Source organism: Sylvia atricapilla, chromosome 12, assembly GCF_009819655.1.
Source record: "Sylvia atricapilla isolate bSylAtr1 chromosome 12, bSylAtr1.pri, whole genome shotgun sequence".
NCBI lineage: Eukaryota > Metazoa > Chordata > Aves > Passeriformes > Sylviidae > Sylvia > Sylvia atricapilla.
In genome coordinates, this window is record NC_089151.1 from 20,592,997 (window position 1) to 20,612,627 (window position 19,631).

Here is a 19,631-nt window from a genome sequence, read left to right on the forward strand (position 1 = left end):
GGAGGGTTCTACAATGACTTACTCAGGTCAGCTCCTCTATTAGTTCCTGTCAAGCTGCTGTGACCTGCTCAGGTCCCTGACACACACCTGGCACAGACACTGAGTGCCCCAACAGTCTGGGCACACAGGCCCTTTGTGAGCACCCATCACTGGAATTAGGACCTTAAAATACTCAGATGCAGAATCAGGAAAGCTGTTCTAGAGAAAAGTACAAAAAATACCACTGCAGCAGTGAAAAGAAATGGAAGAGGGATTTTGTGTGTTAAAAGAGCAGACCATAAACTGGGGAAGCCCACATGCAAGGCAGAGAATGCTGAGCAACTGCTTTCAAGAGAAACATCAAGTGAGCCCACCACCTGCTGGGCTCAGGGGAGCCCACAGGGCACAGTGGCACTGCAGTGCCCAACCTGCATTGGCCACCATGGACCCCTTCAGCTTTTATCTCCTCACTCAAACCCACACAGGTGTCTGCAGATCTGCACTACAAACACATGGCACGAGAAGAGCTCTGAGACAAGTGAAAATATCCTGAAGATGTGGCAGGAAGCAGACTCCACAAAATAGAGGTTTAAATGGATGGGAGAATGACAATACCTGAGGGGAAAAGAAAGACAGCCTGAATAAAATTTTTGCTTGTAAAATGTATCATCAGTAAATTATAGTCAGTGTGTATATGACAACTTACTGGGCTTCCAACCCAACCAGCCTTCTTTCTTTATGAGGAAAATATTAAATTTTCCTTAAATATAAGGTAACAGTGCTGCTTATATAAATATCACGTTATTCTGTAACCCTGATACCTCTGGATATTGGCTGACTCTAAGAATGAGTTTCAGTGATTCTGTCCTCAAATTATCATTTATCACTTCAAAAGCCGCAGTTATCATGTAATTCTGTTCTGTTTTACTACTTTGAATCCAGGACAATTACATCACACTTGTGAACTTATGGAAGTGAGAACAACAGAGTGGTAGGTGCTTAAGGAGTGGATTTCTCCAACGCTGACCTAAAAGTGAAGAGCTCATGGTTTCCACAAATTTCTCCTGGGTTCTTGATGCCATGTCAGAACTGTCTGCTTCACAGTGAATGACAGGACGGCATAATTCCATTCACTACACTGAGATGTTTTAAGCTACCTTAAAACAGAAATCTGTCTTCCCCAGCCTTCTCACTTATGGTTTTATTCCCCTTTGCCAGCAGTGATGAGTGAACAGAGCAGCAGCCCAGGACAAATTCTTCTGAACCTGTCACCAGGTTGTGATACAGAACTAACAACAAATGCTTCAGGTTTCTCACCTTTACATGTAGAACTGATCTTCTTCATTATTTAATTGGAGCTCTCTTTATTAAAATTGCTATATAAGGACTAACCATTATGGTTAGAAAACTCCAAGGAAGACTGGAATGCTGAATTGGACATATTTAAGCTTTGCAGATTTGAGGAAATTGGGGATTTAAATCTCTAAGGTAAAACGTCTCTGTAATACTAGAGGTCTGGAGTTGTTGGGAGATTGTTGCACATGGAGATGTCACTTCAGGATAAGGCTACTGATAAATATTACTGCATCACTGTGGAGAGGCAGAGCTGCATTTTAAGGTCTGTAAGATGAAGTGAGAGTTATTTGGTTCCGAGGTGAACGGCTCAGTGGCACTCTAAGTGTATTAAGTAACTTGGCAATGACATCTGCTGACATCATTAATAATGGTGACACATTTGAACAAGGTGTCATGTGCCTTCTTTAACGCACCCCAGCGTGTCTGGTGTGTCACTGCATGCCAACAAAACCAGGTTAGAAATCCCACCAGTCTGGATGCAGGCTGCACACTCCGAGGCATTCATGTACCGTGGGTAGGAGCAGATGAAATGTTTAATAAAACATTCATCACTCCAGAGCCTGTCTGTGCCTCGGGTTCTTGACAGAGTATCTGTTTACCCAGGCAGCTCCTCTCTCCTCTTACATTGCCCCCACCGACGCTGGCAGCTCCCACAGGGGGTTACTCTGAGCTGGCATCTGTTCTTTACATGTGTGTTAAAGGCATTTCTAACGAACCCAGGAACTGCACAAAATACTCCACACAGTATATATAAGCAGAACAGTGCACTGCCAACACTGAACACTAAAAACAATGAACAGTGATTCCAGATGCTTTTTCTATTTTTTAGTATTTTATTTTAAAACAGACTGCCTACAGTTCTTGATTGACCACAGAAATTTGAACTTTTATATTCCCAAGTTCTTCCTAGCAAACACAAAAATATGATGGCTTTTGTATATATATATTGATATACTGAGACGTATACATAAATATGTATATTGATATATTGAGATTTTCATGCAGCCAGTGAAACTTCAGGAGCTGAAAGTGGTCATCCTTCTCTGACAGCTACAGAGATTTCTGAGAGTCATGAGGCAAAAACTCAACTGGGGATCTCCTCCTGGCATCAGGGGGAAAACAAAAATATGGCGCCAAAGTGAAGAAGGGATTAAGAAGAACAGGACAAAAAGGATATGTATATAGTTAACAGACAACTATGCAAGAGAAAAGACTTGAATCAAACATGGGCCAAGATGGCCAAGGGGATAGAAGGAATTTAGTAGGAACACTCCTGGGAAAGTGGGGCAGAAAAAGGGGAATGGGGTACCTGGTTCTCTAGGAGCTTCCCAGCCTTCATATACCACTTTCTTATTACTTATTTTTGACTGTTAATGCTATACACACTTGGATGCCTTATACTAAGTATGGGAACTACATTCTGGAACTAAGCCTGAAATGTTAATTCTTGCAATTTATGGTTTGTCCAGATTAAGCAGTGTAGCAGAGAGCAAGAACAGGAGACTGCTTTTGATTGTGGGAAACAGGATGTTCCTGAAATACAGCAGTGGTCACTGAAATGACAGCAAAATGAAGGATTTACTGTGGCACAGCATACACAAAGCCTGAAAAATGAACTTTGCTGGGAATGCTGTATATGGAAAACAAAAGAGGAAGCACTGTTTTGTGTTACATCACCTGCAAGATGTAAACCACTCCATATAATAATGCACTGCTGTGTACATCATTCCAGCAAATATACAGAAAACAAAAGTTACTGAAGAGAGGCACATTAAAAGGATAATGGACTTTATATGGACTAACAAAACAGTGTGGATGATACAAGTATTTCAGGACCTCTCTTTTGTTGTTAAACTTAGTGCCAGAAATGTTGGTTGAAATTTTTTTAAGATGTAGACGTTTTCTTCTTTTTTGTACACTGTTAAAGTCCAACCAATGCTGATCCTATAAGGAAAGACATAACAGAAGCACATAGGCACAACAGATTCCACATGTTCTTGTCTCCATACTAAGCAGGAATAACTGAAAAAATGTGCAACATCTCTGCAAAATACATCCTACTGGATTTTCCTGACTGCAGGTACCTTTGGGGTTTCTGCCTCAGGGTGCCTAAAAATGCCTCAAAAGTCCATACAGAAAGTGCATTGAGAGATGCAGAGAAATGCCCATTCTGAGCATAAATTCTAGGAATGGCACTGTTGTCCAGACAAATTGGATCCATTACTGTGCAATGACCAGTAAATACACACTTTAGAGGGAGACTGATTGTTTATGTCAGTGTTGCTAAGCCTCATGCTCGGTGTTCCACAAATCAAACAGCCCAACTATCCATACTTTTTCTTATTTATATATTTTAGCAAACAAAGGCATAGATGTTCATTAGCTACAGGTTACACAGTTCCCTTATTAATTAGTATCCTCTCTTCTATTGGTTAATGAGTCTCTTGCTTCTCATGCTATGAGTGCCGTGCTGTCTCCATCTCTCCTCCTTTGGCTTGGTGGTTCCCTGTGTGGGTGCTCCATGAGCTGGTGGCCTGATCTGCCCCTGCCAGAATTCCCCTTTCCCCAGACGGAGCTGATTCCACACAGTTGCTGAGTTGCCTTTATTTGTTCATTCCATATCTTGGGGTTTCTGCCAAGTGTCCTCATGGCCCATGAATTCTGCATTCCCGTGTATCAGTGGAAATCCTTCTCCCTGAGCCTTGTTAACCTCCCCCGGGGCTGGGATCATTGGAACCTGTCCTGCCCCAAACCTTAACAATGCAATTCTGCTGACCAGGAATTTGTGTTTCTAACAGCTGGACATCACTCAGAGCCGGTTGGTTGCTCTGTTTCATGGATTAAATCTCCCTCCCTGATCATTAGGCTTGTAAGTCACAAAGATCAAACGGCAAAGAACATATTTTTGTAACAAAAGTTTACATTCTCCACGTTTTATGAGGGGTAGCGCAGAGGCATAGGTGTGATTCAACTCTCCATGAGCTCTTTTGAGCGGAATCCTGCTAGGAATGGGGTTCACATGAGGGCTGGATTGCCGATGGTTAGGCATGGAGTGATTCTTGGAAGTCTTTTTTGCAAGCCTCCTATTCTTCTTGTTCTCCCTTCAGGCTGTGGATACCGGACCCTGAGCAGAGGAGTAACATCGCTTGAAAGAATGGGTGGTTTGAGATGCGAAGGAAAGCTGCTGGGGGCAGGTTCACCCCGATTGTGACTATTATTACCCCTAAGTGATTTGCTGTGTGAAGGGCGGGTTTAACACCGTTCCCTCGGAGGCCTCACGTGGCGGCAAACGGTGCGGAGGGGTCCGCAGGAGCGGCACAGGGAAGGGCGGGGAGGCGCTGCTGAACACGGGGTGAGGACGAGTGAGAACTCTGGCTGCTCCCGACCGTGCCGCTTGCAGCGTCCCGCAGTGCAGGCGCTGTGGCCGCCGGGGCCGAGGGAGGCAGAGCAGCGGCCGGCCCCAGCGCACAGCCCGGCCCCAGCGCACAGCCCGGCCCGGCAGCCCGGCCCCAGCGCACAGCCCGGCCCGGCAGCCCGGCCCCAGCGCACAGCCCGGCCCGGCAGCCCGGCCCCAGCGCACAGCCCGGCCCGGCAGCCCGGCCCCAGCGCACAGCGCGGCCCCAGCGCGCAGCGCGGCCCCAGCGCACAGCGCGGCCCGGCAGCGCGGCCCCAGCGCACAGCGCGGCCCGGCAGCGCGGCCCCAGCGCACAGCCCGGCCCGGCAGCCCGGCCCCAGCGCACAGCGCGGCCCCAGCGCACAGCCCGGCCCCGGCGCACAGCCCGGCCCGGCAGCGCGGCCCCAGCGCACAGCCCGGCCCCAGCGCACAGCCCGGCCCCAGCGCACAGCCCGGCCCGGCAGCCCGGCCGCCGCTCCTCAGGGCAGGGCCCGCCCCGCGCCTGCGCGCCGGCAGCAGCGGCCATGGCGCGGCCGGGCCGGGCCGCCCTCAAGGAGCAGCGCTACGACCGCCAGCTCAGGTACCGCGGGCGGGCACGGACCGGCACCGACCGGCACCGCCCGGCACTGACCGAGCGGGGGCCAGCAGCGGGGCCGTGCCTCCGGCGGCCCGCGGCGGACACGGGCCCGTTCGGCGCCGCGCTGGGGACGGGCCCTGCGGAGCCGCGGGGAGCAGGAGCTGTGTCCGACCGGCGGGGCCGTGAGGGCCCTACCGGCACACGGAAAATACATATGCAATAAATAAACAGTATATATTAAGGGGAATATATATATTAATGCATAATTTAAGTATATATGTAAAGGGGGGTAGAGATACGTAGATATATATATAATATTTACGTAGGTACTTATGTATGTTTTTAGATAAGGTATATAAGTTATTTACACAATATTTATTGTATAAGTATATAATGTATAAGTATACAACAGTGGATAGTCTATATATTTATATTATGTATATCCAGTTGTATCTCTCTGTATGTGTATGAATATATGAAGGGCGATGTGCTGAAAAGAAGGAGCCAGGCCCTGCTCCAGGCCCAGCGATGGCCCCAGAGGCACGGGCAGGGCTGAGCCCAGGAGCTGCCCCTGCACAGGAGGCACAACTCCTGCCCTGGGCAGTGCCCAGCCCTGAGCAGGCTGTGCCCAGAGGCTGTGCAGGCTCCTCCCTGGGGATCTTGCAGAGCCCTGGGCACACACTGCTGTGCCCTGTGCTCGGGGATGGCCCTGCTGGAGCAGGGAGGTGGCACCAGAGCAGCCCCTGGGCGCCTTCCAGGTTGATCCCTTCCTGGATTCTGTGAAAGGACAGAAAAGATCCGAGTTACCAGAAGGGTAATGGCACCGGAGTTAAGGGTGTCTCTCTGCACTGTGGCTGTTAAGTTTTCACATGGATAAGTGTGATTGAAGGGCTCAGCAGTGGTGATACCACTGGTCTGTCCCCTCCATAGCTTTGTGCAGCTCAGGAGTATAGAGTCCTGGGCTTCTCAGTACAGGAAAGGGAACCCCTGGAGAGGGTCCTGTGGAGGGCACAGAGAAGGTTTGGGGTCTGGAGCGTCTCTGGTGAGGAGAGACTGGGAGCTCGACCTGGTTAGCTCAGAGAAGAGAAGACTGAGAGGGACTCATAGAAATATGTCAAAAGTGGGTGTAAGAGGGTAGTGCCAGACTTTTTTGGGTGGTGCCCAGCAGCAGGACAAGGAGCAATGGCCATAAACTAAAACACAAAAAGTTTCAACATGAGGAAGAATTTGTTTTCCTGGAGGGGGCAGAGCCCTGGAGCAGATGCCCAGGGAGGCTGTGGAGTCTCCTTCTCTGGGGCATTCCAAACCTGCCTGGACATGCTCCTGTGTCACCTGCTCCAGGTGACCCTGCCTGGGCAGGGCTTGGACTGGGTGACCTCCAGAGGTCCCTTCCACCCTAAAAACTCTGTGTGTTACCACCCCAGTGAAATCAGCAGAATATGTGACCTGGGACTGTCCCAGCCTGATTTCAGCCCCAGTGCTGTTTTCTAGGGTTTTGAAGTACCAGACTCAGCAAGACTGATTTCTGTCTCTTGTGTGTTTCAGTGTCTTGTATGAGAATTTTTATATATGTATAAAATTCTATTATTTTAATAAAAGGGGGGAAAAGAATGTTTGGCATTGGACGAAATTTGGGTAAGGATTGTTTTAACCCATACTGGTTTTTAAAAAGTTAAAGTATGTTCCAAGAGAAAGAGGTGTGTGCATGGATATGGTGTAAAGTTGGAGAAAATGAAATGTCAGGGAAACTGGGTTGGTCTTTGGAAAATCTCAGAGTCTTCACAGTAAGTTTCCTTAAGAATGCTTATTTTGGTTAGTGCTACTTAGGTCCTCAGCAGTGAATGGTACAGTAGCGTGCCAGCCCTCCATTTGTCTTATTGCTGTTGTTTATATTTGCTTTGCAATCTGAAATTGAAAAACTTCGTTATGTTTTGGTTTCCCTCCCAATACAGACTGTGGGGTGACCATGGCCAAGAAGCGTTGGAATCTGCCCATGTTTGTGTGATAAATGCAACAGCCACAGGAACTGAAATACTCAAAAACTTGGTGCTGCCAGGTCAGTAGATATTTCTTCTGTCTGTTCTTTGTGCTATATCTGATGACTTGATGATGCCAAGTTATTCATAGGAGCTTTTTGTCCCCCCAAAGGTATCGGTTCGTTTACAATTGTCGATGGGAATCGAGTCTCTGGAGAAGATGTTGGAAATAAGTAGGTTTTTTACTGATCTCAGTAACAAATTGGCAAGTGACAGAGTTTCATAGGTAGTTCCCTCTCTATATTTGCTAGGTCCTGTAAAAGTCTTTTAAAAGCCTCTCTTTTTTCTCCAAGTCTTCTGTGGGTTTGGAGGTTGGTGACAGCATGCTTGGTCCTTCTGATATTTGCTGCTAAATTATTTTACTTCCTGGGTTTGGACCTTACAGGTCTGTTTGCTTCACACATCAAATTTGTAAGGACAATGCTCTACTCAGTATAAAAATATTGAAAATTAGCTTGTTTGATGTAGTCTTGAGCTATGACAGTGCTTGTGCTTCAGTGTAATTCAATATATTTTCCCTAATTCTGGTGATGCAGATGACTTAATTTTCATTAGTCACTTCAACTGTGACAGCTAGACATATTAGCCTTCATAGCTTTGAAAGGCTCTGTGCAGCTGGGAAGAGGGTAAGAAACTGTTTGCAAATCCTGTAAAAATGATTTGCCCACTAATTCTTGATCAAGTTCTGCTATGGTGCACATAGATACCTACAGGGGTTGTGTGAGGGGGAAGGATATTCCATTATGTGAGGAAATCAGTGCTAGTGAGTCTTTGATTAACCTGGTGTGAAAGAACATCATGATCCTGTCTTCTTTCACATTTGTGGCTTGGGAATTGAAAAGCTTTCTTAAGAAACTGTTTCTGAGGAGAATACAATGTTAGGGAAAAGCAGATTTGGGGGGTAATGTGGTTAGTTGTGTATGAGAGTTAGCAGCATATTCTGGAGAACAAAATGTAACTTCAGTGCTATTTTTCTTCAGAATAAAATTCACATGTAATTATCTTTTGTCTCCTTTTCAGTTTCTTTCTACAAAAAAGCCATATTGGTCAGGTAAGGAGATAATAAATGTCAGTTTAGGTGGATTGAAAGCATGGAAATGTTGAGTATTTAAACGTGGTATTATAATTAATGCTAAAAGCATATGTGTATAGGTTAAAGTCTGTTTATTCTTTAACAGAATTCCTCATGTTTACATTTTAGTTGCTCATAAGTGAGAACATAAACTCAATTGTGGCAAGACTGAATAGAAAAAAATGAAGCACTTATGGTTAAAGCCTATGGAAGCATAAGGTAGAAGACCATTGTGGTTGAAGGAGTAAAGCTAAGAGTAGAGAGGTGAATGGGGAAAAAATATCACAAAAACAGAGTATGAGAGGCATAGATAACTCCTGGAAATTCTGTAATGAAACTGGAAATTAGGAAATAGCTGTCTCAAAATTTGGCTTTTTAAAATGGTATTACAGAAAATGCTCTCAAAGTAAGTCCCTGCTATTATGGGATGTATTTGTGCCTCAGATGAGCAAGGCTTGGAGCCTTAGCTTATAATGAGCTTTGTTGTGGGGTGTTTTCTGCAGTTGTTTTGTTGTTGTTGCTTGGTTTGGCATTGTTAGCATGTGGCATTATTAGTACTGATACACTGTGTAAACTACATTTCATTTTGATTGCTCTGAAACAGAATCGTGCCCAGAGTGCCATGGAGCTCTTGCAGGAATTGAATAGTGATGTTTCTGGAAGCTTTGTTGAAGAGGTTTGTCTTCCTAAATTAGTATTGTGTGTTATACAGTGTGATAAAAATGTAAATAACTGCTCTGTGTTGCTTGTGATGTTGCAGTTTAAATAGATTCAGGGTAAAGCAGCATTTGAGGAAGATGATCTTAAGTTAAATCATTTGTATGTATTTCAAGAAAAAAATCACTTTATGTATTTCAAACACTATTTTGTAACTCCATCTTAATTTTATAACTTTCACTTAACACTTTATATTCAGCAGATTTGCTCTGTGCTCAGAAATTTTCAGTGTCCCCTGACATACATGTCTTTCCCATTTAGAGTCCAGAAAAGCTTTTAGACAACGACCCTTCCTTTTTCAACCGGTTTAACTTAGTGGTTGCAACACAACTACCAGAGAGGTAAGAATTACCTAAGGTTGAATTACCTGTTTTCGTTCAGTTGCAAAAGCAGGCTTTTATATATGTGTGTGTGTGTGTGCATTTATGCACAAGCATTTCCTTGCAGAAAAACTTAAGCAGAACAGAACTCTGTCATTGTGAAGGAAAATTACAGCCAGCAATGGCATTTTCTAGAGACCTTTTTGTACCTCTGATGGGAACTACATCTGCTGGAAGTTAACACATGCATCTGATTCTTTATTCCTGTCTCTCACAACTCATTGAAGCTTTTTATTTGATACTTGAAGCATTTGGGAGGGTGGAATAAGAAATAAGATAATGGATGAACAGTTTTCCAACTCACTGTAAATTCCTGTATAACATTAATCACCTTATGTGCTTAGGATCATGATGATATTAGACAAGTTTTCTGAGAGAAGTCTTTCACAAGTAACTGCTGTAGGGGTTAACTTTATAGTTAACTGTTGTCTTCTGTAGATCTGAAAAAAGCATGTTTTTCCTTACAGTACATTGCTGCGCCTGGCTGAGGTTCTCTGGAATTCCAACATTCCTCTGCTGGTTTGCAGGACTTATGGACTGGTTGGTTACATGAGAGTAGTGATTAAAGAACATACAGGTTAGAGGGTTTGCTGAGATAAAGACTTCTCTGAAAGGTTTAAAGCTTCAATAACTTATGTCACTTTGGGGTTTTTTTGTCTTTTGTCATCTTGTGATATATTTAGTATTTGTTAAGTCTTAGGTAGCTTGCATTCTTTGAGGAATGCATGGGGCTTATGGACTGCAAGAAATGGTAAAATGGGGATTATCCTGACATTATGGGTGACTTACACAGAACACTTACTTTGAGAATCAAGCAGTGAAAGCAGGTGATCCTGTATTTGTGTAGTTCTGTTTTGAAGGCGAGACATAAAGCTGGGAAATGCATTGTGTCATTTTTTCACAGTTGTTGAATCTCACCCTGACAATATGTTAGAAGATCTGAGACTGGACAAACCATTTCCAGAACTGACAGAACACGTTCAGGATTATGACCTGGAGCATATGGACAAAAAGGTTGGTGTGTGGTTTGCTCTGTGTTCCCCAGCACAGATGCAGACACAGCACAGGGATTCTGTGGAAATGGCTTTTGGCAGATGACTCTGGTGCCAGGTCTCATCTAAACAGAACCAACCCTAGAATCAGTCACAAGGAACTATTTTTGCCTCTGCCCCAGATGTTCCAGTCTGTTTAAATCTTAAGCAGGTGGGGGTCTTGGGAAGCAAGGAGTATTCCTGGACAACTTGATCTTTTGTTAGATTGAATACCTCCTCACACCCTCCTTTGTTTTTTGATTTTTATGGTTAGCTACTGCTGCAGAACTTTACACTGTGGGTGTTTGTGTGTCGCATAAGTTCCACTCCAGAAAAACATTGGAGAACTTGGCTCACCCTTTTTAAAAAAAAGTAATAATTGATAATTTCTTTCATAGTAGTTAAAGAACAATATGGCTGAATCAAAATCTGCGACATGTCCTGTGTCTTTAGAGTAGTGGAAGGAATATTTGGAGTGTACATTGAAAATAGGTTTTTAATTGTAATTTGTTTCCTATTTTTTGTCTTTTCTCAACCTGACTAAGATTTCTCCACTGTTCAATTACAGGACCACAGCCACACTCCATGGATTGTGATTGTAGCCAAGTATCTCATAAAATGGTTCAATGAGGTATGTTGCAAAACTGGATTATTACTATTATTGGTCTGTCTTTTCTGAAGCAGTTAGTTATTTTGACAGTGTGTAGCATAAGAAAAAAAGGTGGGATCATTAAAAAAATAACTAATTGAAATACAAGTGAATGTTTGAGCAATGACAGACTCCTGGAGTTCAGCAGTCTGAACGCAGTGAACTTAGCCATAGGTATTTTATGATAAAAATCTCTGTGTTTTTTAATTTAGAAAAGTGAACAGTTGCCTAAGAGTTACAAAGAGAAAGAAGCCTTCAAAGAACTGATTCGGCAAGGTAATCCATGTCCCAGGGGTCCCTTATTCCTGCTGGCAGAAACAGATACAAGGTGGTATCTGAAAAGTAATCCCAAGTTTTCCTAGGTTTAATTTATGAAAGATCTGCTGACATATGCTGCATGACTCTTCTGCTAAATGATATTTTTGTACAGGTGGACCTTAAGGTGCCAAACTTGCTTATAAATATTTGTTGTCAATGTTTTATCCTAAGATCCAGAGTGTGTTTTGATTTGGGTGGGAGCAAAGGCCTTAAGAGAAAATTCTGTTAAAAATGTGATGAAGAGAAAAGCAAATGGCTTTTGACACTGGAATTGTTATTCTGCAAGTATTTGGTGTGTCCATTGACCCATCAGACACTTGGTAATCATTCACCTCTGCATGGCCAGGTTCTGTAGCCCTGAGTGCATGGAGTGCAATGAATGACTTCATTTGTGCAGGGGTTTTAGTCCAATACCTTTTCAGGATGCTAAAATGTGGCATTTTTATGATCTGGATGCATTGTTTTAAATAATTGTAGAAAAACACCATTGACTGAATTTTTGGTATTTCCTCACTTGAAGGTGGCATGTGTGCAAATTTGCAGTGGTCCTTATCCCCAGGCTGTGATAGGGAGCAGATCTGATCCCTAGTAATTACCTTGGATTATGTCAGATTTCTAGTGGAGGCCCTTCTTGGGCTGGCTTGGTCTGTGGATGCATAAGTGTTTGCCAAATTGGATCAAAAAAAACCCCAGCAAAACGTGACTGGCATGGGAAGGAGAGTTGAATTGTTAATTTAGTGCTTATGAAACTTCATTATCTCCTTCTTAAATAAACTGGTGCTTTTGTGCCAAGTAACTTCTACTCGACATCACAAGAAAATGAATAATTTGCAGAATTTAGATGAAGTTACCTTTAAAATTGCATCTGATCTTTTTTCTTGTGATTTATTTTTCATTTTTTTGCTGGTAGCTGTTATGCCACGAATGCATCCAAAGCCAGTCTATTCTGTTGGTAAGACAGAAATAATGACATGTCATTCAAACAATTGTGTGTTTCAATTTCTTTTTTCAATAAGGTATCTTAAAGAATGAAAATGGGACCCCAGAAGATGAGGAAAACTTTGAAGAAGCTATAAAAAATGTGAACACAGCATTAAATCGTACAGAGGTAAAATAAATATTTCCATGAAAAAATTGAAGCTATTTCAGCTGCCTCATTTTCTCATAATATATTATTCAGTTTTAGGACAGAAATTCCATTTGTAACATTTGTATTTCGCTAAAACAGGATTAGTACAATGTTAGAACTGAAGTTGTGTAGTTAAATAGACCTAGGCTAGCTGGCAGTGCAGTTTATGGAAATTCTCTTATTCCCTTGCTCTTGCAAGAAATCTACATTTCCCTCCTGCAGACTTGAATTCAAGTTTAGAATGAGTCAGCAACCAGAGTGCTTGTCTGTGAGTTCTTGTCTGACTTCTACAGTTCAGTCTGTAAAAAACCTCTGTGAAGTGCTGAGTACAGTTGCAAGGATTTAGCAGTGAGAGGTGTGGCTGATGCTGATTTAAATACACTGCTGGGAGAGAGATTGAGAGCATTTACTGCAGTTGTGCTGTATGGAAGCCAGGGGCTGTAGTAGTTGCTCTCTGTGGAAATGAAGGGCTGCATGGGACTCCTGACAATAAATTCACTTCTTTCCTCTTGAAGAAACTTGCTACAAAATTTCCTTCATAAACTGGTCAAGTTTAAAAGTGTTAGAAGTGATGTTTTAATTGTTTCTTAAATAATCCTGACCTAGTAACTCGGAACTGGGCTCTGATTTCTTTAGTTTCTCATTTGGGGTAAACTGCAAAGGCTGTATGGGGCAAAAGGACATTCTGTGATTCTTCCTAGATTATGTTCTCTTGTTTTGAACTGTGCATCCTTGCTTGGATGGTCATGTTAGGTCTCCCAAGAATGCAGTCATCCAAGCCACTACAAGACATGGCCCAGGATATTAATATTTATTTGAGTTTATGTACCAGACTGACCTGCAGCAGTTAGGGATTCTGAGTAAAACACTGACTTTTGTAGCCCCACTCCTCTTCCCCAGCCTTTCAGCTACTCTGCCCCAGTAGTCAGGGCAGGCAGTTGAGACAGTTGCTGCTGCAGTTTCCTAAATCTGCTCTGTCAGAGATGGAAGTCAGGTGAGATTTTGTTTGTGACCCTGATCTTGTTCAGAAGCATTGCCTTGCTCTTGGGCAGGCCTGCTGTTTGAAATGTGTCTGAGCAGCACTGACTGTGTGGGATTCAGAGGGGATTTGCCATGATTCCCTGAGGTCACTTGGAGCTGGCTCACCTATGTAGTGGGTGTTGAGATAATTCAAGAAATCAAACTTCAGGGAATTACAAACCAAATTTATTTATTTTCATAGATTCCAAGAGGCATTGAAGAGCTTTTTAATGATGATTGCTGCCTAAAACTCACAGAGCAGGTATGAGTGGTTAGGGGCAAGGCTTAAATGTAGAAAAAGCATTGTAAATAACATCTCTGTACATGATTGTCTCTTGTGCATTTGTAGTCATCTTCCTTCTGGATTTTGGTTCGAGCTTTAAAGGAATTTGTGGCCAGTGAAGGGCAAGGAAGCTTGCCTGTCCGGGGCACCATTCCTGATATGATGGCAGACTCCAGTAAATTCATCAAATTGCAAAATGTGTAAGTAGGCAACTCCTTGAGGGAGCTCGCTTCCATTCACATGGCTTTTGTCTTTATAATGTAAAACAAACAAAGAAAAAGATAGCCTTCATTGTGGAGTTGATGGCTTTCTGCTGTAATTACTTCTTCATCATGACCAGATACCGTGAAAAAGCGAAGAAGGATACTGCTGCTGTGGGGAACCATGCTGCTAAATTGTTACAGTCTCTGGGCAAGGTGAGTCCCATAGGCAAACCTGTGGCTGTTCTTCTAATGGAGATAAAGACTTCTCTGAAAGGTTTAAAGCTTCAGTAACTTATGTCACTTTGGGGTTTTTTGTTAGTCCTTTTTCATCTTGTGGTATATTTAGTATTTGTTAAGTCTTAGGTAGTTTGCATTCTCTGAGGAATGCATGGGGCTTATGGACTGCAAGAAATGGTAAAATTGGGGATTATCCTGATATGGGTGACTTACACAGAACACTTACTTTGAGAATCTAGTGAAAGGAGCAGGTGATCCTGTATTGGAATGAAGTATCTGGGAAGTATCTGCTTCATTTATGAATTTGGTTTGATCACATAAAAGTACAGTGCATACAGGGATATACTATTCACATTTTAAGACACTTTTTTTTGGTACATTAGTAACTAGTTAGTTCGTTAATAATAAATATATTAATATATATGTGAAAACAAGAATTCTCGGGCCAGTGTGTGTACTGGAATGAGTATATTCTCTCTTTTAGGCACCTGAGTCTATTTCAGAGAGAGAACTGAAATTGTTCTGTGAGTATGCTTGGATTCTCTTCTGGGTTTATGCAAATGATCAAATAATCAAAAACTTGAATGATCATGTAGTTATTAAGCAGTAAGTCAATATTTGAATTTTTCAAATACTAAGGGATTTGCATCCCTCATTTTCAGGAGGGATGTTCAGCATCTCTCAGGAGTGAGTCTGTAAAGGTTGGCTTTAAAAATGATGTATTTTTTCACTCCAAACAAGAGGGAGCAGCTGCCCTCTGCTTTCTGTGATGAGTACCTGAGCACTCTTGCCCGTGCTGGGGTACTGGTTTCAGTGTGGGCTCTGCAGACTTGAAGTAGTCTGAAAAGCTGTAACCCACTTGATGGCATTTCAGGCTGTGTCTGTCCTGGATGTGTACACATGTCCAGCAGCAGCCTGGCTGAGGCTCCTCACAGCTGGAAAGCTCTCCTGTAAGCACAGAGCCAAGGGTGTGCTGCCCTGCACTGGTAAAGCATTTGAGAACCTCCCAGTTGTTTCTTTTTCAATGCTGGGTTGTAGGTGCACCCTGGGTTGGTTCATAGCAGTGATGCTAGGAAGGGACCTTTTCCAGCTCATGGCTGTGCTGTTAAAATATTGAGAACATAGGAGGCAGTGTTAGATGTAGTGGAAGATGGAAAGAACTATGTTGATTTGCAGCCCGGAAGAGGGAAATGTGGTGGCTGTGACTGATGAGTTGCTGTGGTGTAGCTGTTACATTAACCTGGCAGATACATGGAGATTCCACATGGGCTCAAAGCATTTCCCTAAAACTCTCCTGACCACAGCCCTGAAGGTAGTCACACAGGTTTGTGTTGCTGCAAGCTGAGAAGAAACAGGAAGGTGCTGAATGCAGTGCTGTTCAGTTGTAGCCTCTCCCATGTCCTGTGGCAGTGGGACAGAGCTGCAGAGAGTGGTGGCACTGATGGGTCACTGTCCTTGTCCCCATGCCAGGCAGCAACGCCACCTTCCTGCGCCTGGTGCGCTGCCGGTCCCTGGCTGAGGAGCACAGCCCCAACTCCTGCAGCAAGGATGCAATCAGTAAGTGTGCTGCTGGCCACAAACCTCACTGCATTTCCAACTGGGAATGGTTTGGTGAGGGAAAGGAAATGTAAGCTACATGTTCTGTTGCATTATGCATCACAATGTCTTCAGTGAAGTTAAATAAATTCTTGCTTTAAGGAATAGATCTCTCAACTACAAGTATGGAGTTTTTAGGTCTAGTGTGTTGAAGTCAATTTGATTTTGAAATTTCAAAGATGACCTTACAGACTGATGCACGTTTCAGCTTTTGTTTACTTGTGGATTTTACTTTTAAGTACTCTATAAATAAAACACTGTTTTCTTCAAACTTCTCTTTTCTGTACCTCAGTTATTTCTGACAGAGCTGAAAAAGTGCTTTAACCTGATCAAATGAAAATAATTATCTTGACTCCTTTCAGCTTATCTCTTTAGGATGTGAACTAACAAACTAGTTACTTAATATTGCTTTTGGTTTTCATATTGTTTTTTTTTTTTTGAGCCTGCATAGATTAGAAAAAAAATGGAAATACACTTTTATTGAAGTTTGTTGAAATTAGGCTTAAACAAGTCCTCTAAATGTTTTGAACAAAATATGTATATATTTTGTGTATATATACATCTTGTAATATTTATAATTTCAGTGAAAGCTCCTTGAATTAGTTGGTAATGTGCAGTGGGATATAAGTAGCAGTTAGCATTTACAAAGACTACTGAGCTGTATGGCTAGGGATTTAAGACCTGTTCTCTAATTACAGTCATTACAGATCATACTTACAGCATGTGTTTTATATCCTAAAATTATAACTAGGGAATACCCATTTAAATTAAAGCAGCTGCCAGAATTGAAATGTGGGTTTCTTCACTGAATAGTTTATATTAAATACATATAATATGGTTTTGTCATAAACTTTGGAGGCAAATTTGTGTATCTGACAGTTGTTTGATTAAGATTCTGTCACAAGTTGTATTCATTAAGGTTTCTTTCTAGTGCAGATTTTACCATTTGTTTTCAGCAAATTCAAAACCTTGTTTTTTCCATTCCCTCTGCACTAGCTAACCAGTTCTCTTGCTGTTCCCAGTTTCCCATATGGATAACCCAGACAGTGAAATAGTGCTGTACCTGATGCTGAGGGCTGTTGATAGATTTTACAAGCAGCATGGCAGATACCCAGGTATGTTAATACCAGTTATTTCACATCATGGAAAGAAATATAAAGATCCAATAGTTACTGTAGTTCAAGTTATAAACTGCAAATGCATTATTTTGGTTTGGTTTCCATAACAATACAGCTTTAGGCATGTGAAAATTAAAATGAGAGTTTTTTCTCTTTGGGAATTTAAGGGAATTTATCTGAATCAGTATCATTAATGGGTTGTGTGGATTATGAATCAGTTCAGCTGTGCAGTAATTTGTCTAGCATGAAAAGCATCAACAGAATATTTAATTACTATTAGTCTGATACTAATAATACATTAATTGGCTTAGATACTTTTTAGGAAAACAAAATATTTAGGCCACCATTTAAAGCTGTTAGCTTTGACTGTGGTGCTGCAGTTGTGTGAGGAAAGAGTTCATTTATTTTCCAGGTGTCTACAACTACCAGGTGGAGGATGATATCGGAAAGCTCAAATCATGTCTGACTGGTTTCCTCCAAGAGCATGGGCTGTCTGTAGTGGTGAAAGATGACTATGTGCACGAGTTGTAAGTGTTGTTTGAGGAGTGGCTGTGCTGCTAAAGCTGCCGGGCACTCTGTGACTGTTCTCTCCCGTGCAGTTGTCGCTATGGAGCTGCCGAGCCTCACGCTGTTGCTGCCTTCATGGGAGGTAAGGGGAACACTGCCAGGGCCACACCAGCAGCAGCCTGCTCAGCCAGAGCTCTGCTGCCTTGCAGCTCTGCACTCTCAGAGCAAAGGCTGCAGTCACAGATGGCATTAGGGCACAATCCCCCCTTCATTCTCCAGATGCCAGCTCCTACAGAACACATAGAATAAGTGGGTGCAGCAAGGGTTATAGTCAGTAAAATAAATGAATATCAGAAACAATCTCGGTACATCGACTCTTCAAGCTTAAAAATGTGTTTAGAAATGAAATGGTGGAAAGAGGCTTAGTTTTTTTAAAGGAAAGTGATAGTTATTGTAATTTTTAAATTAGTGCGGTACACACCTTTTAACATAGTACACTTAGGCTAAAGATCTATGAAATATAAGTAGCCTTGGTTTCTTACCTTCATTCAGCCTGCAGATCTGTTCTAATGGATGCTCAAATTGATAGTTAACTTACCTTCTTTATTTGGCTTTATGCAGTGCTGAATATAACTATGTATTATATATTCTGCATATGTAGGAATTCTCTTCTGATTAAGCAAAATCTGGTATGTATCATTCCTCAGAAAAATACATAAAGGTAATTGCTGAAGAAGTTACAGAATGTTTCCTACTACAGAAAAACTTAGAGGGATTACACCAAAGTGACCCTTCAGTTTATCTTGCAGTTAAGTTTTACATGATTTTTTTTTTTTTAATTCAGCTCCTCAATTGAGAGAGGTCACAACTTGCATGGGTCTGTCCACTCACCCATTTTTACTCTGTATGCACATGGAGAGAAAGTGTATTGCAAAGATAACTTCTGAAGTAGCAGCTTTCTGATCTGCTTTTATAATGGGAAGTACTGAAAGGCATTTTTGGCCCCTAGGAGATTTATCAGGCACTTCTGAAATAATTCCAGTGTAGGGACTTCTAGATAAATAGCATTATTTTACTGCTGTTTGAATGTGACCTGCTAACTGCCTTCTGTTTTTTCTTCTCTTTTGCAGGAGCTGCTGCACAGGAAGTTATCAAAGTCATTACAGGGCAGTTTGTAATTTTTAATAACACCTTTATTTACAGTGGGATGTCACAGACTTCAGCAACTTTCCAGCTGTAGAATGGGCTCTTACATTCAATGCCTCCAGGCACTGCTGCTGCTGTATTTAGAGTTTTTGCAGTATTTACAGTTTTGTAAATACTGTGGTGTTCTGCCACTGACTGGACTGTTCTGTATAACCTGCTAATTAAAGTTTCTTTATTTGTAATCATCTTCTTCTTGTTGTTGTTTCCCAAGGACAAATAAAACCATAGTATATCCTGACAATTTTTTAAAATCTAAAATTTTCTGACTCTAAACTGCATCTGATGAAGGGAACTGTACAGTTCTTAATGTCTATGATCAGATAATTGCTTCATTGCTGCACTGATTCATACAGAGCTTCACCAGCAAGAGAAAGCCCCTGGTCAAGACAAAATAATACAATTATCTTAATGTAAATTAACCGTAGGAAATGCAGGTCTCTTTTGTTTTTAAAATGCCCAAACAAATAAATCTAGTGTCCTGTACTCTTGGAGATTCCTTTGGAAATATCTTTGTAGTACATTCTACACAGGGATTCAGGTGGGAAAAGACACTAAAACAATTTTCCTATTGATAAGAGATGTTGTGCATATAGGGCATAACAACAGCTTAAATATATGTTCTGAACATGTTTTCAAAACATAATTTTTTCTTTTCGGCTCTAGACAGAATTTGGTGACAATACACTGTAAAAAAACCAATGCTTTTGGAACTCAGTGTATTAAAAGCTGCCTTGATTATGCATTAAAGCAGCCAGAACACACATCAATATGATTTTCTAATTTAATTTACATTGTCCACTCCGCTGGTGTTTCAAATTCATAT

The 19,631-nt window shown here is 42.1% G+C and overlaps 1 protein-coding gene across 2 annotated transcripts; it reads left to right on the forward strand.

Annotated features, from left to right (window-relative positions):
* Nucleotides 1–5,231: 5,231 nt before the first annotated feature.
* NAE1 (NEDD8 activating enzyme E1 subunit 1) lies at nucleotides 5,232–18,990 on the forward strand. 2 transcript variants are annotated; one of them, XM_066328008.1, is made up of 20 exons: nucleotides 5,232–5,309; nucleotides 7,259–7,362; nucleotides 7,455–7,515; nucleotides 8,363–8,393; nucleotides 9,019–9,090; nucleotides 9,393–9,472; nucleotides 9,979–10,088; nucleotides 10,416–10,525; nucleotides 11,111–11,173; nucleotides 11,404–11,467; nucleotides 12,526–12,617; nucleotides 13,861–13,920; nucleotides 14,008–14,141; nucleotides 14,282–14,357; nucleotides 14,866–14,905; nucleotides 15,852–15,938; nucleotides 17,000–17,092; nucleotides 17,508–17,622; nucleotides 17,695–17,744; nucleotides 18,733–18,990. In XM_066328008.1, exons 1-20 carry the CDS (start codon nucleotides 5,254–5,256, stop codon nucleotides 18,840–18,842), a joined length of 1,608 nt encoding a protein of 535 aa, XP_066184105.1. In that variant the 5' UTR covers nucleotides 5,232–5,253; the 3' UTR covers nucleotides 18,843–18,990. The 2 variants fall into 2 exon arrangements, with proteins under 2 accessions (XP_066184105.1, XP_066184106.1); XM_066328009.1 differs by lacking the exons at nucleotides 5,232–5,309; nucleotides 7,455–7,515 and having other exon boundaries at nucleotides 7,302–7,362.
* Nucleotides 18,991–19,631: the final 641 nt, after the last annotated feature.

Coding starts and splice junctions, on each gene's coding strand:
- NAE1 (XM_066328008.1), top strand. CDS start 5,254: ATGGCGCGGCCGGGCCGGGCCGCCCTCAAGGAGCAGCGCTACGACCGC. Junction 8,394..9,018: donor AAAAAAGCCATATTGGTCAG/GTAAGGAGATAA, acceptor GCTCTGAAACAG/AATCGTGCCCAGAGTGCCAT. Junction 13,921..14,007: donor GCCTAAAACTCACAGAGCAG/GTATGAGTGGTT, acceptor GTGCATTTGTAG/TCATCTTCCTTCTGGATTTT.